We start from the raw sequence: 9,672 nt of genomic DNA on the forward strand, positions 1-9,672 counted from the left end.
CGCGCTGGGGCGAGTGTCTGCAGGGTGGACCCGGCGACCAGGTCTCCGCGGTGCCACTTCGGGCGCCGGCGGGAAGCCGGACGCTCCGCACCTGCAGCGACTTTGGGCTCCGCGGACCCGGCGCGGGCACCTGTGGCTGCGTCCTATGGCGCACGTGGAGGCGGAGGCTCCGGGGAGCCGCCGGAGCCGCCTGTGAGCCGGGAGCGGAGAAGGCACTGGCGCGCACAATGTCGTTCCTTGAAGAGGCGAGCGCAGCGGGGCGCACAGTGGCCCTGGCGCTGGTGCTGCTGCTGCTCCCCGCCGTGCTCGTGGGCGCCAGCGTTCCGCCGCGGCCCCTGATCCCGCTGCAGCCCAGCATGTGAGTAGCAGGAGCTGGGAGGGCTCCGAGGGTCGTCCAGAGACCGCGGGGCCTCGGGAGGCCCGCGGTGGACCGAGCTCCGAGGCTTTGTCCCTGGGGCTCCAGAACAATGGGCTGTTTGCGTTAGCTGGGGAGGAGGTGGCTGAGACCCAGGGCTCCTGGGTCGAGTCTGGAGCACTTCTGTGGCAGGGCCCCTCGCCGTGTCCCCTCCTCCTCTCCCAGTCTCCCTTTCTTTTGCTCCGTGATGTGGGTCCTGCAGGCTCAGGCAGATACTGTACTTGGAAAGCGGTGAGGAATCTGGGCCCCTTTCCGGGCAGGGTCTGGCCCCAGAGCCCGGCTGGGAGAAGGCAGAGAGGAAGCCGCCTGTTCCCGCTTCTCTCCAAAGCCTGTCTCCTGGGGTCTGGGGGCCTTCGCAGGGGCGAGCCGTGCCCAGACGGGGGAGCTGAATGGAGTTGGTCTGTGTGTTAAACACGTGTACTTTGGGCTGTTGAAGAAGGAATGTAGTGCCAGAATGGGCAGGAAGAGAGGGTCAGGGAGGCAGCCGAGATGAATTTAATTTTGAAAGATGATTCCCTAACGGGCCGTTTAGCGGTCGCTCTTGAACAGCAAATCAATCCTTGTGTTGGCCTCAAAGGAAAACTGGTGCTGCAGTGGAGAAGGAGGAGGAGGAGGGGAGTCGCTGGCGCCCCCACCCAGCACTCCCTGGCCTTGCTGGGCAGGGGTGGTGGGTGAGGGCCAGGCCCAGGTGAAGGCCTCCTGTCCGACAGCCTCTCCGTCCAGGGGCCACAGAGGGGCTCTCAGGCTGTTCCTGTCCAGCACTCCCCTGCAGGGCCTGGTGCTCAGGGGCCCGCCACAAACCTGGCCGTGCAGGACCGAGCTGCAACTGGCTGGGGACTGAGAGAAGAAGCTGCCACGTCAAGATGGTGGAGGGGAGGGGGTCCAAGCTCCCAAGATCCCACCCTGGGTCTGGCTTTACTCCAAGAAGGAGGCCTTTTCAAAGCCGTGCAGTCCCTGGGTGGGGGCCTTGCCATCCGCAATGTGAACGGCCCTAGTCCTGCCTCCACATGACGACGGAACGTTCCTCTTTCCTGTGATTCCAATGCCTTTGTCTGAGGAGAGCTGCAGGCTCAGAAGGGACACCACAGTGGCCTTCGCTGCTCAGCCAGCCATCTCCTCCCGCGACCAGCCAGGGGCTTCCAGGGGCATAGGCTGCCCGGAGTCCCAGGGCTGGGCTGCTGCTTGGCGGATGGCCTGCTGTCTCTGCTCGGATGACCCTGCTCTGGCGAGGGGCCTCTGCCACCAGTGCACTGCGGAAACTGTGGGCGGCCTTCCTGGGCCCCCTGCTGGACTCGGACTTGCTGGGGTCTCCAGGAGAGGAGTGGAGGGTCTGCTTCCTGTGTTCTGTCTGTGCACCTGGGCTCGGGCGACCCTTCACGAGCCTGGGGCAAAGCCGTTTGAAAGGTGGAAATGGGTTGCAGGAGAGTTGGCTGTCTTTGCTCATCCTTTCTCCAAACCTCCCTTCCTCTCCCTTCTCTATCCTTCACATCCTACGCTTCTCCTTGGGAGCCTCCCTGGCTGCAGTAAGTGGTGATGGCTGCGCTGGGGGCCTGTGCCCCTGGTTTATCTTCTTGGCTCCAGGCGTATCCACTGGGAGCCTCTGCTCACTCTGCTCACAGATCGTCCGCCGGCGAGAGTCTGAGTTCTGTGACGGTAGCAGGCATGCCTTCCACAGGCCGGTTGTCCTGTAAGCACCTGGCACGTGCCTGGACATGCAGCCAGGCCGCAGTGTGCCGGAGTTGGCCGGCTGAGTGAGTGCGGGGACCCTGAGCTGGACCCTGGAGAGGTCCCCACTGGGCTGTGGAGAGCAGGGCCTGTTCTGAGGCTCACTCTGTGGGGCAGAAAGGAGGAGGAAGCTGTGGGCTCTGGTATGGGGGTGGGGCAGGGGCTCTCTTGGCTCCCTTACCCCAGAGGAGCAGGCCGGGTCCCAAAGAGTGCTCAGTCCCTACTGCTCCTGTCCCCACCACCCTTTCCTCCTGGGAATCTGATGAGCAGGCAGAGCCTGGCATGGGGCAGTGGCACCCCGTCTGGCTGAGTTTTCCTGAACCACTGGCTGCTGAGTTGAAGCCTTACTGCCAACCCTCTGTTAATGCTAGAAGCCGGGGCCTCTGGGAGATGCTGTTGGGGGCAGTGACGGGGTGTCCTTCACTCGCAGACCCAGGTGCTTTGCCCCATCTCTGGAGTGGGCAGAGCTGATCTATGTGCTGATTCAGGTCACTCTGAAGTGAGTTTCCGCTACGAGGAAGGATGGCTGGCCTCTTTCCTGGGGCCTCATGCAGGACGCCCTAGGCTGCTGGCTGGGCGTCTAGGAACAGGGTCTGGGAGAAGGGGGCCAATTGCCCACCTGCTAAGGCACGGACCCACAGGGCTTGGACCAGCCATGGTTGGAAGTCCCACATTTTGGAGACCCTGAGAGGCGCTGCTGGGCTGCAGAGAGCTCGGGTTCTCTCTGATGGAGTCCCCCCTGGGCAGCTGTGCTGCAAAAATGGCCAGTGCTCTGGGATCAGCTAATGAAACGACGTCTCCCCTCCAGGATGGGTTGGGCCCTGCAAGCTCAAATCCAATCCTGCAAGTAGCTCTTCGGAACCACTGGCGCCATGGGCTCCAAGGGCCCCATTTCTGAGCCTGAGGCCTGCAGGTTGTCAGCAGGCCTGCTCCCCAACCCCAGGGTGTAGAAAGCAGCTGTTCGCAGCCTCCCCTTCGGGCCCCGAGTTTCACAGCACAGTGACATGGAGGGGAAGGAGCTCTCTGTGAACTGCTGCCTTTGGGGCTTCAAGTGACATTGTTCGTTGTCTCCTTGTCTTTGGGAAGGTACCTGAGGGTCTGAGGGGCCCCAGGGCAGGCGCTGGGCTCCCCCAACCCCAGGGCCTCGAGATTCCCCCCATGCTGGCTACGTGGGAAGCATAAGCAGAGGAGAACTGTGCGGGTAAAAACGAGCCTTTAAAAATAAATGTGGGGGCCGCAGTCCTGAGCGACGTCCCCGACTCCCCCCCGCCGCCCCCGCTGCCCACAGGGGGTTTGTTCAGGGGCTGCATTCAGCCAGGCTGGGGAGCGGAGCCAGGCTGGCTGCCTGGTTTCTGGATCTCCCCGTCCACAATCTGGTGATGCCGTCGCTGGGCCCAGACTGTCGCTGCCCGCCCTGGAGGGACCCTGCGGCATGCCCATCTCTTGCCAGTGGAACCCCAGCTCTGCCAGGGAGCAGATGGCCCGCCAGCTGGAACGCATTCCGCCTCTGACTGAGCCGGGTCCACTTTGTAGTTTGGGAATTCCTGTTCCACCCCCCAGATGGGAGGCAGACTCCAGCCGCAAGGAACAGTGAGGCCTGGGACGCTGGTCCTGTCTAAGGTCACTAGACGTTTTATTGGGTTCTCCTCAGACCCATGTGCAGCAGCGGGCAGGTTTCTTTTTGTCCGCTCCTCTGCCTGCCCTCCCCCTGCCACCTTCTCCATCCTCCCAGGTGGGAAGGCCGCTGGGGCCGCGTGTGGTACGGTAAGACTGCTATGGCTGTGTGTGTGGTGCGGGAAGGCCTCTGGGGTCGTGTGGGGTGCGGGAAGGCTGGTGGGGCCGCATGTGGTGCAGGAAGGCTGCTATGGCTGTGTGTTTGGTGCTGAAGTCCCCAGAAGAAACAGTCGTTCCCATGCTCACCCCTCCGTCCTTGAAGGCTGGCTTGATGGATGATCAATCAGTCTTGTTGGGGGTCACTGCAAGAGCCACCCAGGAGCCGTTTTCAGGGACCACAGCCTGGCTGGGCAGGGCAAGGGCCCTCTGGCCTTGGGGAGAGCCGTGAGGGGGAGAAGTTACTGGGGAGACATAGGGCGCACCAGGTGGGCAGGGGCCTGGAGAGCGACGGGTGTGATGTGCGGGAAGGGCTGCTGGGTGGTCGAGGGTGGGGTTGGCAAGGGGTCTTGGTGAGTCCTTCAGCATTGTCATCTTGCTGGTTAGTGGCAGCTGAGATTGCTGAGGTTTGAGGAGGGCCAGGAGGGAGAAGAAGGCCCTTCAGAAGGGAGCACCCAACCCCTCAGGACCCCCAGCCCCGGCCATGTCCCCGATGTCTCCAAGCCCCAGGGGCCCGAGCTGTCATCACACCTGTTTTCCAGATGCTGAATTGAGGGCTCAGAGACGGTCAGTGATTCCTCAGGCTGCACAGCAAGCCCCAGGCCTGGGGTGTCTGCTGAAAACCTAGGCTCACAGCTCTGCCCTCTCTGTCATCTCCATCCTGAGATGGTGACAGAGTCCCTTCACAGTGGCTGCCCTCAGCACAGGGGCCATAGCAGCCCAGGCCTGGGCTGGACCCTGTAGCCCAGAAGCTCGGGGATCATCGGCCTACCCCCACCCCGCCCCCCACTTCTGTTTTTTTGTGGCAAGGAGTTCAAGGCCACCTGTGCCCAGGGCTCGCCGTGGGTAAGTGCGTTGCAAGGCACAGGGGCAGCAAACGCGTTCAATGCCTGTAGCAGTTCCTATGGGCCCACTTTCGAGGTACAAGTGACACTTTTTCCGGAATAAACAGTCCCAGCATCTGCAATAACACTAGCTCACACCTCCTGAGGGCCGTCAGGAGCCCTTTTCTGTGCAGGCTCATCTAACCCTCATGACAACCTGGCAAGGTCAATGCTGTGAATCCTTATTTTACAGGTGACGAAACTGAGGCAGAGGCTCAGTAACCTGCATGTCTTAAAGACGGGCTGTGGGGAGCTGAGAGTCAAACCCAGGCTGCCTGGCAGTGAGACCTTGCTACAAACCGCTAGGCCTGGGGTTACAAGCTTGAGTGTGCTCCGGCATCCCCTGGTGGGCTTGGGCAAACACACGCAATCCTTCCCTCCCCGAGGAATGCTGGGCCCCACCCCCGGCATCCTGCATTCAGTGGACCAGGGTGGCACCCAGGAGTGTGCATTTCTGCAGGTTCCCAGGAGGGGCTGCTGGTCCTGGCCGGGGGATCCCACTTTGAGAACCAGTGCGTGATGCTTTGCATCCCTAGAGCCTGACGGTCAGTGGGGTGGGTGCATTCATCACGAGTTCTGCCCTCCAAGATGAACTAGTGCTTTAAAACACCCATCTCTGATCCTAAATTTGACACTGTTACGTGAAAGCGTGGCTTTTTGAGTTTCAGGGGGACAGTGTATCTGTTAGTAGGAGGAGGACGGGGGTGGCACTGTCCCAGGAGGGGTTGGGGAGGAGTCTTCACAAAGGGGTGCATGCTGTGTGGAAGGTGCATGGGTGAGGAAGCATGGGGGTGCCACTGTGGAGCCAAGGCCATCCCTTGGGTGGGGGCTGGGTCCTGGAACCTGGAGAGAGGGGGTGCGGCCCCTGCCCCTGACAGGAGGGCCAAACCCCAGTGCCTCTCCCACATCTCTTGCTGGTCCTCCTGTTGACTAAACCCACCCTGCAGCCAGAGGGCAAAGTGTGTAAGTGTGTATGTGTGTGCCTGTGTGAGTGTGTGAGAATGGGAGTTTGAGTGTGCATATGTGTGTGCGAGTGTGAGAGTGTGTGAGCATGCGTGACAGTACAGAGAAGTGTGTGTGTTCATGAGTGTATGCGTGAGATTGTGTGGGTATGTGTGTGTGTCATTGAGTATGTGTGTGGGTGTGTGTGTGTCATTGTATGAGTATGTGTGTGATTGTGAATGTGTGTGTATGTGAATGTGTGAGAGTGTGTATGAGTATGTGTGATTGTGTTTGAGTGTGAATGTGTGTGTGATTGTGTGTGAATGTGTATATATGCAATTGTGTGTATGTGTGTGTGGGTGAGTGTATGTGTGTATGAGGGTGTGTGATTTTGAATGTGAATGTGTGATTGTGAGTTTGTGTGTATGTGATTGTATGTGGGTATGATAGTGTGATTGAGCGTGTGTGAACATGTATGAGTGTATAAGCATGTTGAGTGTGTGAGCATGCATGTGTGAATGTGTGTGTGCTTGTGAATGTGTGCGACTGTGTTTGTGTGATTGTGTGTGTGAGTGTGTGAGAGTATATGTGAGTGCATTGTGTGTTAGCGTGAGTGTGTTCGAGTCCGTGTAAAGTAATGTGTGACTGCGTGTGGGTGTGTGAGATTATGAGTAAGGGTGTATGTGATTGTGAGTGTGTGACTCTGTGGGTGTGTATGAGTGGTTATGAATGTGTGTGAGTGTGAGTTTGTGTGTGATTGAGGGTGTAAGTGTGAGAGAGAGAGAGTGTGTGTGTGCAGGTGCTGGGAGGATGTGATCCACAGAGGTCAGCCTTGGGTCACAGCAGGATGGAGTGGGACAGTGGCCCTGGGGGCTGTGAGACCATCCCCCATGGATGCTGTAGTCTGGGGGTCAGGAATGAGGTCAGGACCCAGCCCCAGGGAGGCTGAGGAGGGACCTCCCTGGAGACGTGACCCTCTGGCCCTGATCCAACCTCTGGCCCTGCCCCCTCACCTATTCTCATGCTGGGATCCATGGCTCTTGGGACACAGAAGGCCAAACAGTGCTGGTGGAAGGTGGGAGAGGCCTGGCCCTTAGTCCTGTCTGTACCTCTCATTAGCTGGTGACCTTGAGCAGATCAGGGGGTCACTGTCACCTCCTCCCTGGGAGGGGTGAGATTCAATGATGTAACATCAGGGAAGGACCTGGTGCTGGGCACGGAGGAGGCACTCCTGAGCGAGTCACCTCTTCCCTGGCTCGCAGGTAGAAATAGTCAGGGTTTTTGGAAGTCTTGCTCCCTGCCCAGGAGGGAGTTGTCTTCCTGGTGCAGGAAGAGGCAATGCCAGAGCCTTTCCACCTGCCCTGGGTTCCTGCAGCTGATTCCACCTGGCTGGAGGGTCCCCATGGCTGTGGAGGCTTCTCGGCTGCAGCTGCAGGTCTGTCTGGGAGTTGGTGGGGAGCCTGGACTCTGTTCATGGCCAGGAGGAGCTCTGCCCTGCCTCACACCCTGCCTTGTGCCCCTGCCCTGCAGTCACCTGGGCTTGGACTCCAGAGATCAACGCTGCCTTGGGTGGGCAAGCCTCAGCCCTGGGATGGGCATTTTGGGAAACTGCGGGAGAGTGTGGGCAAAACCTCTCGGCAGGAGGTCACAGGCAGGACGTGTCCAGCCACAGCCCCAGCCCCTCTCGGACTTGACTGGAGATCTGGAGCTGGACTCTGGTCCCAGCCTTCATCTGCCCCTTCGTGGGTGGGCAGCTGGAGGCCAGGGTCCCTCCTCTGTGTGCCACAGCTGCCTGGTGGAGCCCCTGCTGTCCCAGCTGGTGAGGCCCTGCCATTTGCCACTCTCAGCTTGGTGCCGCTGTGTTGGGTCTGTGCTTTCTGGATTTGTTCAGCACAAGGGGGTGGGCTGAAGTCAGAGGGGACACAGGGCTTCCCACACAGCACGAGCCCCAGGAAAGAGGAAAAATATAGTCCTCCATTGCGAGAGCCTCCATCTGGGGGTGGCTGGCCTGGGGCCAGGGTGGCTGGACGGGGCGGGCAGTCTCTGAGTGCTGAGCCAGGGTCCAGCCCACCAGGCGGCGGCGGGTTAGGGGCTCGTGGCAAGGCCTGGGCAGAGGGCGGTACCGAGCCTGGACAATATTCCTGGTGGAGTGGGGACCTCTGATGAGGGGCTGGGGGAACCCATGCCACCTGCTTGCCCCCAGGAGGTGGGAGGGGTTCTGGCGGGATCTGCCAGGCTTGCACCTGAGGCTGGAGGGGAGACACCGGCCCACACCAGGTGTGCCTGGCCCTGGTTCTAGGTAGCAAGCCCAGAGCTGGGAGAGCAGGACAAACCTCTTCTTTCCTTTGAGGCCCCCCGGATGTAACCTGACTCAGTGGGACACGAGCATTGGAGCCTTGTCCTCTCCCCTCAAATTTGCCTCTCTGGAGGGAGCCTGCCTCACCCCTCGGTCAGGGTAGGCCAGGGGTGAGCCCCTGCTCTGGGGGTGCTGGCCCGTGTGGCTGTCTTTGGAGGGTCCCTCCCTCTGATCCTTCCCCCTGAAGGGTCTGAGTCCTTTCTCCACCTGCTCCGAGCCCGGTGGGGTCTGGATGGCTGGCTTAGGGCACCTGTCCCTGGTGTGTTCCCCTCCCCTGGTTTATGCAGGCTCTGGGCTGGAGAGGCCTTGGAGGGGACCTGAAGGAGCTTGGCAGGGATGGGCCTGGGGTTTTTACCTCCTCCTCTGAGAGCAAACACTCACCAGTGCGGGTAATATGATGCCAGCAAGCCGCTGACTTCACAGCGAATGGGCCCGTGTTCACCCCACCCTGCCGTGGGCGAATTCCCGCTCAGCCGTGTGCCCCAGCAGCATCAGGCCTTGGGACATCTCTGAAGCAAGGCGGGGAGAGCTGGGGTGGAAAGGACACATGGGCCCGGGCTTGGTCCTGGATTCTGGACCAGGCGTGACGGTGCCTTGAGGCTACAGTTCTTGTCTGTTGAGGCAGCCTCGGTGGTGGTTGTGTCCTGAGGTCTTGGAGGACCAGGAGCCACGCTGTAGCCCATGCATAGGGATGTGGCGGTCATCTTGCCTTTTCCCCGAGCTCCTGTGCCCTCAAGCCTGGGTCTCATGGTCGGCCTGGGGCATTGGCACGGGCACTGTGCTGTGGAGGCCTGGCCATGGGTCTGGACCTCACTCCCGATGAGCTGGCACCCAAAGCTGGGGGTGCAGGAGGGGTGGGTGTTGCCGGCTAGGGGTGGCCGAGGCGCTGACTCTCTGTGTCTCTGTTCCAGGCCCCACGTGTGTGCTGAGCAGGAGCTGACCCTGGTGGGCCGCCGCCAGCCGTGCGTGCAGGCCTTCAGCCACACGGTGCCAGTGTGGAAGGCCGGCTGTGGGTGGCAGGCGTGGTGCATGGGCCATGAGCGGAGGTAGGTGCAAGGGCCCCAGGGTCCCATGTTGGGGGAGGGGCTCTGTTCACATAAAGGGCAGCACTGACCACCCAGGAGCTGGGCAGCTGAGGCTGGGACTCCGTCCTGGTCCCGGGGCCACACAGACCCCCTGCCTGAAGCCCTCATCTGTGCCTGAGGCCTCTCCCACCCTCCGAGTGAGGCTGCCATGGGGCTGCTCAGATGCTGTAGCCCTCTCCTGTTTAGTCAAGCACCTGGCCCAGGAGGATGCTGGCCACGCAGGAGGGGGAGAGTGGTCTCAGCCTGCCAGGGGCCTGGCAGGAGACTGCTGCTGCTTGGCCCTAGGGCCTTGTTCCCAAACACACGTGAAACTTTTTATTGCTCAAGATTTTATTTCAACACCGAACTTGAGTGCCTGTGCACACCTCTCCCGTTTTATAGACTCAGGGTCTGCAGAGCCAGCCCACTGCAAAGTGGGTTGTGTGGGGAACTGGC

General features: G+C 60.7%; 1 protein-coding gene across 1 annotated transcript in view; it reads left to right on the top strand.

Moving 5' to 3' along the window:
- The first annotated feature begins 227 nt into the window (after positions 1 to 227).
- The window catches only part of LOC111544593 (multiple epidermal growth factor-like domains protein 6), a 131,922-nt gene continuing 122,477 nt past the window's right edge, over positions 228 to 9,672 (top strand). The window contains exons 1-2 of the mRNA XM_031936258.1: positions 228 to 358; positions 9,064 to 9,198. Of these exons, the coding sequence (XP_031792118.1) occupies positions 228 to 358; positions 9,064 to 9,198 (266 nt within the window). The remainder of the gene's footprint in view (positions 359 to 9,063; positions 9,199 to 9,672) is intronic.

This window comes from Piliocolobus tephrosceles, chromosome 1 (assembly GCF_002776525.5).
Source record: "Piliocolobus tephrosceles isolate RC106 chromosome 1, ASM277652v3, whole genome shotgun sequence".
NCBI classification, from domain to species: Eukaryota; Metazoa; Chordata; class Mammalia; order Primates; family Cercopithecidae; genus Piliocolobus; species Piliocolobus tephrosceles.